General features: G+C 44.8%; 1 protein-coding gene across 2 annotated transcripts in view; it reads left to right on the top strand.

Annotated features, from left to right (window-relative positions):
- APCDD1L (APC down-regulated 1 like) overlaps positions 1-10,735 on the top strand; it is a 179,314-nt gene extending 168,579 nt beyond the window's left edge. For both annotated transcript variants that reach the window (XM_085619442.1, XM_085619443.1), the window contains exon 4: positions 9,498-10,735. In XM_085619442.1, coding sequence (XP_085475568.1) covers positions 9,498-10,265 — 768 coding nt within the window. In that variant the 3' untranslated portion in view covers positions 10,266-10,735. The remainder of the gene's footprint in view (positions 1-9,497) is intronic.
- Positions 10,736-13,911: the final 3,176 nt, after the last annotated feature.

The following is a 13,911-nucleotide window of genomic DNA, read 5'->3' as shown; positions in this document are numbered from 1 at the left end:
GCTCATTAACCCGACAGTAACAATAAAGCAAAGAGAATATTACACAATTACAGAATAGCCTCGCGGATTTGTGCATAAATTACGCACAATGCTGTAATCACAGGGCTATTGCATTTCACCTCCTCGTGCAGAAGGGTCGGGGCTGCGAGGCCCACCTTGTCACGGGTTGGTGGTCTGTGCACCCTGCTTAGCATCAGACACCGGAGCTCGTGAGCGTGTTATACAGACCCCCCAGGATATAGCGGCATGGATTAGCAAATTTAGCGGCACAAATATGGAAATTTAGCGGCACAAATATGGAAATTTAGCGGCAATTTTGCGGCATTTCAGTTTGCAGTTTTTCCTACAACAAACACAGATATCTTAGTTTTTTGAAGTATTTAACAACATGAAGCTATGTATATTTGGTTTATTTACAATGTAGAGACTGTGTTTGGCTTCAAGGCTACATATATGTGATTAAAAAAAAATTATACTCCCCAGGCCCCGCCGCGTGCCTCGTGTGCCTAAAAAGAAAGCAACCTACACACTTACAGGTGACACGATCCTGCGATCGGATTAAGTTAAAATGGTGTCTTTGTCCAAATTCCATGTCAATGTCTCTATGCGAATAACGAAATGATGATAGCTTATCAGAAATGTTCAGAAGCTTAGAAACTCAAATTATCAATTCTACATTGTCGTCCGAATCACCTCGGGTATCAGAGCACTTTACATTGCACCAGTTACGTTACAAGAGGACACACATTCATTTTTTGTTCTTAGTTGTTACCTGATTTGTACTCTAGTCATTAAATATTGATGTCTGTAGAGGATGGTGTATCTTACTGCTAGATCAAGGAAGGAATCATGGAATCTGACCACCTGAGTAAAATTGGGGGTATCATGATTATTGGGGTTTCAGTAAATTATTGGGGCTCAGCACCCTCTTCCTGGGATGCCACTGCATGTGATGTGATATTGCGTGTGTTCATGAGCCGCCCAGGGCCAGACTGCAGAACCAAAAGCAGCCTTGGCAAAAATGCCCTAAAACTAATGGTCTCCCTTCATGTCCTTGAATAATGTCTCCCATTTCATCCATCCACACTCTTTCTCTCTCTCTTCTGTGTTCTCTCTTATCTCCCTCTCAGATCCTTTCTTTTCTACCTTCCTCCCTCCCTCTCTCACTCTCTGTCTTGAAGCGCAGGCTTGCTGCAGTTAACCTCAGGGAGCTGGGGAAAGTGTCAGGCGCACCAGCAGTGGCAATGGGTTGGGCTGGGTGGGGCAGTCGTGGAAAGTAAATTGGTCTACCAAGCATGTTTAAAGCAAAATGGCACACACTCAGTATGTATACAATTAGTATCATGAAAAAAGGAAGAGTGTGCAACTTCATTAGATTCAATATTAGGACTTCAGAAATATGTGAATGTTACTTAAGTAGGGGCAGTCAAAGTAGGTGACTGAACTACTCTGCAGAACTGTGAAGTTTGAGGATGGCAAAATGTATATGAGTAGAATGTCTCCGTGCACCGGTAGTCCTGGATATTCGAGTAGAGAAGCTGACACGGGTGTGTATCAGAGGAATGCGTTACAAGTGCATATATTATTTGGGTAAAGAGGGCTCCAAGTTAGGTGCTGTAATAGAGAAGTGGGTGGTAAAAGATGAAAATCAGATTTTAGGTGGCATAGCTCATTAGGTGAGAGGATAATGGAGACGTGTTTTCCTATTGGTGAAACAAATAATTTAGATGTGGTTGAAAGACTGGAGGAGGAATTTATGCCCAGAGGGCTGGATTAGGAGTTAACCCGGGACTGCTCTTTACCATTTCTGGAACACACCAATCAGAGGCGCAACTAGAGCCAAATTTCGGGGGGGGGGGCTGAGCAAAAATTTCGGGGGGGGGGGGCTGAACTTTAAGCAATAGGCAGAGTGGAGCTGCAGGGGCTCTTAGAAGGGGTGAGCAATAGGCAGAGTGGAGCTGCAGGGGCTCGTAGAAGGGGTGAAACAACAGCAAGGCCCCATTAACATGCAAATGGTCTTTTAAAGACCTGTGAAGTGCTCGGGTGCGGCTGCTTTTTTGCCCGGGAAGGTGTCTCATCCCGGGCTGCCACACACGGGGGGGGGGGCTGAAGCCCTGTGAGTCCAATGGGTGTTGCGCGCCTGACACCAATAACTCATAGTCTGAATGCAGTGCAGAACCTCTTTGTCCAAAGTGTGCCGATTTCGCGGGCACTTTAGTAAAAATCGCGGCATTTTTGCAAAAGTGCCGATTTCGCGGCAAACCGCGAAATCGCGAAATCGCGATATCCTGGAGGGTCTGGTTATACAGGCTACATAGGGCCCGCGCTCCTTTGCTGGCGAAGGCAGGAAAGGGAAGACGAAAATAACAGCCCCTCGTCTCTTTGAGCTGCCCCGCGATGACTGATGCCGAGTGTCTGCTTTGGCGATACTTGAGTGCACCTTAATAATCTACATTTGTAAAGCGCAAACAATTACCCGTAAGGGTCTCTAGGCGCTGGGAGCCATCGAGAAGATTAAGCAAGCTATTGCCCAGAGTCACATGGTGCTGGGCAAATCTGCCGCTGGCGCCGGGGATCGAACCGTGATCCCCAGATTACGGAAGCAGTCACCCTGGCCGCGGCGCTACACCTCTTCCCTCCTTGAGCCAGACTTGGACTGGCCTGTCGGGCGGACGGGTAATGCCAGAAGGGGTGGCCCAAAAGTTCAAGGAAGGCTGTTTTGTGTCGGTGAGGGTTAGTTACATGGCCAGTAGTGGCTGGTTTCCTCAGGGTTTGCACACTTCCATAATTAGAGTTTAAGCGGAAGAGACAGCAGTCGCAGTGGCGCGAGAGACAGATGTAGGAGGGAGGCAAACTATATAAAACACTGGAGAGGCCTCACTGCAGGTAGGCACCCATTTCTAAGGTCAACAGGTGCAACAGACAAAGGGGCATATTATCAAGGAAAGTTTCGCCGCTTTCCCGGCACATATCGCCGGGAAAGCGGCGATTTTCCTATTGCACTATCACCAAGGACTCGCTAACATGCGTTAGCGCTAGTATCCTTGCGATAGCTGCCGTTTATCCTGCCGTTTTGCATGTCAGCGATATTTATCGCTAATGATATGCAAAGTAGGCGTTCCTCACTAAAATAACATGAAAACTGTCGCTAACACAACTTCCCTCTATTATCAATCCGGCCCCGGACCCGCCTAGTGATAATAAAAGTAGCGATAACAGCGAATATCGCTGGTTTTTTAAACGCCTGATTGAAACCCGACTTAGCCATCTTGTCAATGGGAGGTGGATTGTCAGGATAAGTCCACCATGGCTTATTATCAACGATTTCCCTATCACTGCTTTTTTATCGCTGGATTTCCAGCGATATTCAGGCATTTCATCGCTATCGCTGGATTTTTTATCGCTTTGGAGTTGATGATAACGTGCTAACTCGGCGATGTAATTCAGCGATAGCCGACGATATTGAAAATTACGCTTAGCGATAATTATCGCTGCCTGTTCATAATATGCCCCAAAGATTTTTCTGTGAGTAGGTGGGAATTACATGTGACTTGTGCAACATTTCCAGGAGTGAATCACATTTGCTCTTGGAAAAGCAGCAGCATGAAATTGACCGAACCTCTACAGAGCGTCGAACATGTAGCATAAATGTTCAGAGCCAGGCAACAAAGGGGTATGGCTCATGCACAGAGGTCGAAGTAGGGGGGAGCCGAGAGGCACGATGTTCCTAAACTTTTTAAATCTGACAAATACAGTTCCCCTAATTTATGTTAACAGACAACTGTCCTGGGACAGTTAATTTCGACATTTGAGGTACCTCCTAAGGGGTGCTGTTAAGCCAAGGGAGAGTCAGACAGCGGAACAAGAAAGAAGCCTTCTGGGCAGGGTGTCTGAGCCCCAAAAAAACGTACATTCGTGACTTTGGTTAATCTGCAGATGTAAAGGCTGCTTGGAAGCCGGTATTGGCTTTAATTGATATAGTCACTTGAAGAGTTTTCCTTTTGAGAGGTATTGTAAGGTGACCTGGTGAGCTGTCGAGTGAGTGCTTTTATCAGTTATACATTTTGTTTGCACTAGGTACAATCTGCATATTACTCAGATCTCTATTATGGAAGCACTTTTTTCGATCTTAAACCTAAATCTTCGTGTGCACTTTGTGGCAGCCTATCTCACACGGTGTGAAATGCAAGTTCAACATAATGAAGTATATATTCACAGTACTAGGACCTTGTAACACTAAAAACACAGAAGTCACTATTTCCCACTTTACCAACCAGAGTTCGATTCTGTGGCTCTCTGGTTACACACACATGTATCAGCAGTCAGTCCTTTAAATAGAAATTTAGAAGTGCAGGTACTCACTAGTTAGAGTGCCGGTTTGCTCCTGAGAAGTGCTGGTACTCTCCTATTCAGTGTATTGCAGCAGTGCTGAGAAGTGCAAGTACAATACCTTTCAAATTAAAGAAGTGCAGGTACTCAATACCAGACAGTACCTGCCCATTTAAAGCACTGTCAGTGGTGGTTGCATTAATCAATTGAGTTTTCACAACGTAAAATAGTGCATTTGTCCCTTTTTAGTTTAACGTGCATTTAAACACAATAGTTACAAAATATTTTGTTCTTTTTAGCCATGCCTTTGACTCCACCCCACATTCATTGGACTAAGCATCTTACGGCCAGATGTATGAAGCATTTTACCGCTTGAAAATAGCCCATCTGGCCGTTTGTGACCCGTAAAATGCTTATTGGCATGTACCAACATTATTTTGCGAGTCAGTAACATATTGCCGACTTGCAAAATAGGGTTTGCGAGTCGCTATTAGGAAGGGGCGTGTTAAGGGTGTCTCTTCCTATTAGCGAGTCGCACTTGTACATAGGAATGTTTTGCAACTGGGAATGCGGCCGTAAAACACTAGCAGGTACCACCAACTTCAAGTTGGTGGTAATCCATTCGCAAACAGAAAGGGATCCCTCCCCCTTTGTGAAAGTGGGCACCAGCATTTTATAAGAGCAGGCAGCGATCCCACAGACCACTGCCTACTTTTAAAAATTGAAAAGGTAGCTTTTCATTTTTATTTTTGAAATGCATCCCATTTTCCTTTAAGGGAAACGGGCTGCATTACAAAAACAATTGCTTTATTTAAAAAGCAATCACAGACATGGTGGTCTGCTGAGCCCAGCAGGCCACCATCCCTGTGATTGTAGCCATTCACAATGGGTCGCAAATTGCGACCTGCCTCATGAATATTGATGAGGTAGGTCCATTTGTGACCCACTGCGAATTGCTAACTGTGTAAAACACACTGCTGTACATTGCAGTTTGCAATTTCTTAATAACGAATCGCTAACATTCGTTATTGGGAAATCACAAACATACGATTTTGTAAATCTGGCCCTCAATTCCCATACTTTGTTCAAAACACTTTGACCGCTGCTCATGCACATCTCAAGTGAGGAGAGCTTCACAGATCTTTATACGTGCAATGAGGAAAAAAGGACAAGGGTCGGGCCAGCCTTTAGCGTGGGCAAGCTGGGCCCATGCACGGGGCACAGACTTTCAGAGGAGTTGGCTACAGCAGTCTCCCCTGCACTGGCTGCCAAGGAAAAGTGAATCAAACGCTCCCCTGCCCCACACATATTTTGTCTATTTTCTCATGACCTTCCTTAATCTTAGCTCACTCACTTTCCCGCTACTCCTCCGAATTTTTCAAAACACCGATGACAGACGGGAGGGGTGATTAATTTGGTTTCACCCTGGGTGCTGTCTGTCCAATGGCCACCTCTGTGCGACCGTGTAGCTGCAAACCACTAAACACAGAAAAGAAAGCAGTGGAAAAGTGCCCTAAGATCCAGATGGCTTATGAGATTGGTCAGAGGGTCGGGCGCAGAATAATGGAAGTCTTGGCCACCAAGCGTTCAGGAAATGCCAGGCCCCTCAGAAGAGGGACGGGGTGAAGGGGTCCTTATTCCCCAGCCACTGTGCCTTCCAAGAGCCCTGCACGTGACCTGCAATATGTTTGTTTCTAGGTTTTAAAAACAAAACTGTCAATTCCACTAGAGGGCGCCAGATGCAGATCTACTGTGTTTTTTCTTTCCCTACAGGGCTGTTTTTTAGGTCTCGCCTAGCGACGCAGCGCATGCGCTGTCCGCCTTGGCGAGAACTATTGTTGTCGGTTTTTCGTCGGAAGGGGGACAGGACGTGCACGCGTGCAGATGACAGGAGTTGTGCACGCGTACGCACATCTCCTGTCCGCGCTCTCAGCGTTTGAGCAGCGCTCTCACAGCGACAGTTTGTACAGGAGTTGTTCACGCGTACGCGCATCTCCTGCCCCTCACTTTCACGGCGACAGCTTGTTTTTATTTGACGTGGTTTTATCTGGACATCTCAAGTTTATTTACTTTCCCCCGCAGGCCGGTCGGATTTCAGCAAAGATAAGTAATCTTGCAGCGCCCTCACTTGCTCACTATTTGGTACTGCAATCAATAAAGCTATGGACCCCTGATGACGCCTATATTACCCTATTCCCAGGCTCAGATTCAGTTCAAAATTGGGGTACAGGGAGACCTCGAATTTGTTTACTTTCCATCGCTGGCCGGTCTGATTACAGCAGAGATTAGTAATCTTGCAGCGCCCTCAAGTGCTCACTTATTGGTCCTACAATCAATTACGCTGTGGTCTCTGATGACGTTCATATTTCCCTATTCGCAGTCTCATACCAGCGCACAATTATGTACAGAGTGGGTGGCCTGAATTGCTGGCACTGAAACATTACCGTGACTACTGCAGTGACATAGCAAGGGTGTCATGGGCACGTGCACCTAAAGTCCCTTGTATTAGCGAGGTCACTTGACTTGGTGACAAGGGGGTCGAGTAAAGTGTAGGTGTGAGTGACAGCTCTCTAGGAGAGGGGCCTCTTCTCTAACGTGTCCTCGTGCACACTACAGAGCGTAACTGTCAATAGTGCAGAACTATAATAGTGCCAAAGGCCCTGTGCACCCAAAGTATGGCTGCTTTCTCCACCAAACCCATAGTACTTGCTTACATTAAAGCCCATGGCACTCTTCCCACATCACTGCAACAGTCACAGTGACGCATTCCATGCAGCAATCAGAGTTGCCAAGTTTCAAGATTGCTTCTGTGTGGCATTTCATTGGCTTCAGCTTGTGTTTGAGTGGCATCTCATTGACAAATGTTTAACACTCTGAGTGAAACTTTAACACAAGTAAAACAACCCACACAGTCTCTGGAAACAGATGAGTTCCACAGGAGGATTAAACCCTGGCTCTGTTAATCATGGATTTTAAAAGCAGCCATTAGGGTGACCCTGGGTACTTCTACCGTGACGTAGCGCTGGGAAACCCTTGGTTGGGTAGCAGCACTCTCTAAATCTTATTATTAATAATAATAATAATAATAATAACTATTTCAAATCCCCCCCTTTTGAGCAATGTGAGGCGCTAGGAAAAGCCTTTAAACCGATGCAACGCTCCGGAAATGGGAGGCCACTAACAGCGCCCCCTTTCCAGCGTGATATTGTACAGTAAACAATTATGGCCATAACCAGGATATAAACAAACAAGCATTTGCAATGCAATAGGTCTTGCATTTACACGGGTTTAAGCTATTGGCATTGTAAATGACTATGCCTTTTATTTGTGTTTTGAAAACCAAAACATAAATAAAGGGCATTGTCATTTACAATGACAATAGCTTAAACTGCATAATTGCTAGACCTATTGCATTGCAAATGCTTGTTAAACTTTGCAATGGATGCCCTCCTAGGACGGTCCAGGCCTCAATTTGAGGACCCTGCTACTCAAGAACTTCTGGCATTACTGGGGTATGCGGAGTACTGAGATATCTGTTGAAAGCAGCTGAAATCTACAGGGCACAGAGGGGCATTAAGGAGGGAATCAAACCCAGAATTACAGATTCCTTCTGTATATTCTCATTTCTAAGGGAACCCTAAGGGTCCCGCATGTAGTCCTCCTGCCTACCACCTGTGTAACTCTGGTATTCCCTGTATCCATACCTCTGAAGGAGGGAGAGGTAATAGGAGAATTACCAGGTCACTGGCAGCAGCCGCGGCTCCTCTGCTAAGGCGGAGGAGTGTCGGCCCACTGCTCTCAGAGCAGTGCAGCAAGCAAAATAAAATTATAATAAAACAATGTTATTATCATTTTTTTTTTCTGCACGGAGCCCAGCTGGGGCGGGGTGGGGCTTGGCTGGGTCACGGGGGTGGAGTGGTATGGGCACTACTAAGTAAGCATGACAGTTTGGCCGGCTGTCATGGGCCGGCCAAACCATCATGCGCACTTTGCCTTTCTCCACCCGGGTGTGTTGCACAACCGGGTGGAGAACTGTCCCAAGGTTCCCAGGCACTGCCTGAGTGGCCAAACAATGCTGCTGACATGCTTGTGACAGTGGCATCGTGATTGGCATAGGGGAGCCTGGGAGATTCCTGCTTCCAGGAGTCAGGAGGAAGAGAAAAGAAAGGAGGAGAGGCGGCGGCCGTAAACAGGTAAGTGATTTCTTTCCACCACCCCCGTTAGCAGCCGCCACTGACTGGCGACTCGGACTGGGACTGGGGCAGAATATAGAACCGGGCACGAAAAGGAAAGCAACTCCCATTAAATAGTTTTAAAAGTGGCCCATCTATGCAAATCGGGGCCGTTTCAAACTTGTAAAGGCACTCTGTATAAGCACTTTGCAAGGTATGGAAGACAGCATGGAGTTCAACTTGTTGCAGGCAATTTTTGTTTTAGTATCAGGGAAATCAATAGTAAAAACTGGCACAGCAGACCTTAAGACAAGCCCACAAACAAAAAAAACATCCCACACACTGACCTGTAAGCCCCCCGGGCAGTGCCTGATTGCGTTATAGAGCAGTCTGACCCTGGTCACTGGTAATGAGTGGCCAGGTAACACAACCTGAAAAAACACCTGCACTGCAAAAATCAATGTGATAAAACATATCACTCATGATGTATTTTTTAAGAATTGCAACACAGGTTCTAGTCCTGCACAGTCAGCACAGAGACTGGGAGGTGTCTTCAAGGAGATGAAGCAGGCAGTGTCTCAAGCATGAGTTGTGGCTGTGCAAAGGAGCACTGCCAAAATTCAGTTTTTAAGTATTACCCCAATGTTGCAGAAGTATCCCAAAGAGCTGAATATACACAATGTGCAAAGTTTCTATTGTCATTGTAGACAGGACTAGAATTTGAATTGCTAGTGGAATTTACGTAATGTGATAAATTGTCCTTTGTGTGTGTTATAGAAGTATTTTATTGAATTATAATTGAATTTATATAGTTTTTCATACCCCTCATGAGGCAACAAAGCACGTTTGCAGAACGGTTGCATGCTGCTCGGTGGAACAAAAACAATATAGAGTAGAAATGGGTTGCTTAAGCATTAATGGCTGGTAATAGTGTGTTGCAGTCAATCAATCTAACTTCATATGGTCATTGTTGTTTTCTGTCTGCTTATTTTGCAGCATCACGTCCATCCTTGTCCAGCTTGTGGCATAATCTACCGATCCAATGAACACCACCCGCCCATCTTGCCTTTCACACCTGAGCCGCCATTTCGCATTGGTGGAAAGTGGGTCAGTGCGCACTGTGAGTTGCGGCCCGCCGTGCTCTTCCTCACTCGCTACTTAATATTTTATGAACATAACCAAACCTGGGAAGGCCACTACTACCACTTCTCTGACCCTGTCTGCAGAGAACCCACTTTCACCATCTACGCTTCTGGCTACTACACCAAGGCCAGGCCCTCCTCAAAGGTGAAAGGGGGTACCGAGCTGGTGTTTAGAGTTACCATGGCTAGAGCGACTCCATTGGAGCCGGCAACAGTCTTGATGCTGAACTCCTCCGCTCCCGGCACATGTGGGGAGTTGGGATCCTGGACACTTGGCATGGAGCAGGACATCACTGTCACAAATGGATGCACCGCTCTTGGTATCCATCTGCCTCACACCGAATACGAGCTTTTGAAGATTGAGCAAGATGCCAAGGGACGCAACCTACTCTTTGTCGGTGAGAGGCCGACAGATGGAACAAGTCCAGATACACCAGAGAAACGTGCAACATCCTATCAGTCCCCTCTCATGCAATGTGCCATGGATACTGGGGGGAACGCCATTCGCATCAGCCACCATCATTTGAAAATAACTCACAACCATGTGAACCCATCCTTGCAACCCTGTCCTCTATCAATCTTGGTGGGACTCACAACATTGCTTTTCTTATGGTGGAAGTAACCCATCAGACTTTTGATCACCTTGTAAAATAGGTCACACAAAGACTTGCTTTCTTGTAATCTTGGAAGAATGGAACACAGATTTGGTTGTACTTCAACGACTCTCCAACTCTCAGGTTCTCTCAGAAGCCAAGGTTTGACAAGTGCCTTGGAAGAAACTGCAATTCATGAATTACTCTAACAAAACCAATGGTGAAGAACATATCCTCATAATATCAGAAGTTTGGAGAAATCGGATCGGTGCCTTAGAGGGTCTGAGACCAGACACATTTGGGTCCCGTCTTCACATGTATGCCTGATAATGTAATGTGTATATGTATTTTCTAACATGCAACCTTCTATTTTGGTGGAGATTAATGCAGTTAATATGTAAGTGTGATCATTTCGGTCACATCTTTTTTTTAAATCTTGTATTTTTTAAATTAATATTTTCTGAACATTACAATGAATAAAGTGAGATTATATGAGTTTTGCCACTGTAAAAAAAAGTGGACATTTATAAATGGTAATTGTTCAGTTGTATTTCATTCCTTCAAACCTTGTTAAAGGAAAACATTGTAGAGAGTTACATGAAGGCTTCAAGCGAAATAACTAATCAAAGTGACCTCCTTTAATTTAGGAAATTAATGGGTTTATTGAATGAATGATTTATCCCAATTTGATCAGTAGCTTCCCCATACTAACATGTGAAACGAAGGGCCAGTCCACAGCAGACTTCATTCCTGATCTTGTGGTGGGCCACCATCTTTAAGAGGAATACCCCTCCTCAGGTAAATGGAATTCAGAAAAAAATATAGGTACAGTTCAAACAGGCAAGTTTTTATCTGGAGCTAGCCGCTAGATGGTAGAAAAATGCACAGTATTTGATTCCAGAATTGCCCCAAGCTGCAAAACTACTGTTCTGGGTAAGTAACTTGTTTATTACAGTCCACAATGCAATGAGTCTGTAGGGAGCTTGTGGGGAATAAAATTGATAGTAATAAGTGGCTGTTGTTACTATAACTGCCAGGAAATATTGATATGGTTTCTTCCTGGTGCAAACTGCATAGCACATAATTATGGCTGAGCATTTCAGGCTACACAGTCCTTTTTTGGATGGGTTCAATCCTGATTTGCTTATGTTTGGCCCTGAATTTAATGGCATAGGAAAGCTAAAAGAGATGACTCAGTGATGCCGCAAGCGCAAGGTGTTTTTTAGATTTAATTTAACCTACCCCATCATCTGTTGACTTCCCCCCACCACGACCCCACCCCACCCCAACACCCCACTGCTCTTACTGTGCCTCCACTGAAAGGTTAACACAACCTGGATTTAGCACAGTGTATTGTCAATAACAATACACTATAATCAGTGAAGAACAGCTATCAAGAATGAAACATGGAAAGCAAAGGTTTAGTCCTGTGGAAGAAACAGGCTAAGCAAAGGAGGTCACTTTCAGTTCTATCCCAGCAGGTAACACCTTCCCTTAAAAGTAGACCTATTGGCACCCAAAGGTAGTACACGTAGATGGTGGTGTGAGACCCTGTGAGATGCTGAATGTGGTAAGAAGAACACTAATATTATGAATGGGCTCTACGGAGTGAAGAAATAAATTAGGTTGGTGGGTCCACACCGTGGTTGCTTTGCAGAAGCCAGAGTCCATCCCTTGAAGAATTTGAGGCAAACAAGATTGGAAGGCCAATGATGGTTGCTTAGGTGCTGTAGCAATCACAGCCTCTCTGCTGAAATTCTGCTTGCAGGGCTACTGATTGTATCAAGGAGAGAGGCCCAAAGGGGGTAAATACAGCAATGGCAAGTGGGGTGCAATGCAATGTTACCTTAGTAGGTCACAGTTCCGCAGAGTTCCTAGGATCTGTGGTAGGTCCTAGGGTGGAGGTTCTCTTCACAGATTTGCAGAGATTATGTCCTCCCTCCTGGCTCTTCCTCTCTAGTGTCTTGAGCAGGCTCAAGATTCAGTATAGCATGCACCTGTAGTGCATCCTGGATTTGAAGGCAGGTGACCACAGCAAGCTAATGTGCTCCAGTTTTCCTTGGGTCCAGGAGAGCAATGAAGGACTAGCTGGAGATGTAACCAGATTAGGTTTTGACAGAGCATAAATCCAACGATATCAGAACTTCCCCCTTCATCTAAGACATGGTCTTGGAGCTGGATTGGAGATGACATCATTCCAGTGCTTAATTTGTAAAAAAGAAAATAGGTACCAGGGCTCTCATCAGGAGGCCCACTGCAGTTCATACCATACATTGCCCCTGCCATGCTGGCAATGATAGTAACAACATAACTACTATCCATCACACTCCGACAAGTGTGACAATTAAGACTATTCCAGGTCCCCAAAGCTCTGAGAATGGCTTGGGTGGCACATAATTGTCATTTATAATGTATATTGAATGAATAATTGACTGTTGTTGGGGTCATCTCTAAATTAGCAAGACAGTGCCATCTTGTGGCAAACTGTAACCTGCACTGGTGTTGACAATTAAGTGACGGTGGCAGCACCAGAAGTCACCAGCTCAAATTAGGCACTGCATCATTTCCTGTGCCTCCGATCACATCATGATTTTACCCAGAATAAGTAAGACAGGCAGAGACTTTCCTATTTCCAGGCAAAATCTGGCATAGTCACCCAACTTAGTGCTCCATCGTCCTCTGATTTTCCATGGCATAGACATATGGGGATGAAGAGGATATCAAACAGCTTGAGATGGTGTTTATAGGGATACATGAAAGGGAAAGCAGAGATACATAGGTTACCCCTTTCTGGAGGTGGGTATCATTATATACAGACAAATATATTTCTCTCTTAGAACCTCAATTTCTCAGATCCCTCATTTGTTTGGAAGAATAATATGATTCAACAGTTTGACTTTACTTAAAGTAACAGATTATTAACCCTGAAATATCTTTCAACAACCAGTCAAATAGTTCTAAACAATAGACCAACTATTCACATTCCAACATATTGGTTCTCAATCCCTTTGCCAGGTGCTTAAGTACATTTTCTCTTTTTGTAGCATATTCTTATTGACCACATCAATTTTGATAACTTGGGGCCTGTTGACAATAACCATTCATGAGTATATAACGTAGTATTCCAATAGTATTACTGAGTGTACCCATAAATACTATTCACAATCATCCAGCTGGGATCTCCATCTTTGCCTTTCCTACCTCTTCTTTCAGAGATCTCCACCACAGGTGTGGTAGTCTCCACACATGAAGGTCTCTGTTTTAGTAGTAAATGAGCGAAGCACCAAAGGGTCGTTGGACTCCCCTTTGCCTCTTTGGAGAATTATTACCACCAAACAGGAGAGGTTTAGGGACATTTAAGGATGGAGTTTAGGCAGGCACATGCAAATACAAAACACACTCACAAATAAATAAGATAAAAGCAATTTACAAAAGTTGCACAAGCCCGTCCTACAGTGGAACTACTGACAAATTAGGCTTAAATCTACGCCGGCCAAGCTTAGAGTAACTCAAGCACCACACATGACCAATTAGGTATACTTCAACACACTCTCATAGAAATCATTGGAGACAGGGATACACATTAATACTAACATCACAAAGGTAATAGTATAAAATAATTTACGTAAAAGATAACTTTTAACAAATGTCAATTGAAAAATGTTTTTCCCATTT

Source organism: Triturus cristatus, chromosome 7 (genome assembly GCF_964204655.1).
Source record: "Triturus cristatus chromosome 7, aTriCri1.1, whole genome shotgun sequence".
NCBI lineage: Eukaryota > Metazoa > Chordata > Amphibia > Caudata > Salamandridae > Triturus > Triturus cristatus.
The sequence above is the reverse complement of the archived record's forward strand: the minus strand, read 5'-3'. Positions and strand labels throughout refer to the sequence as shown.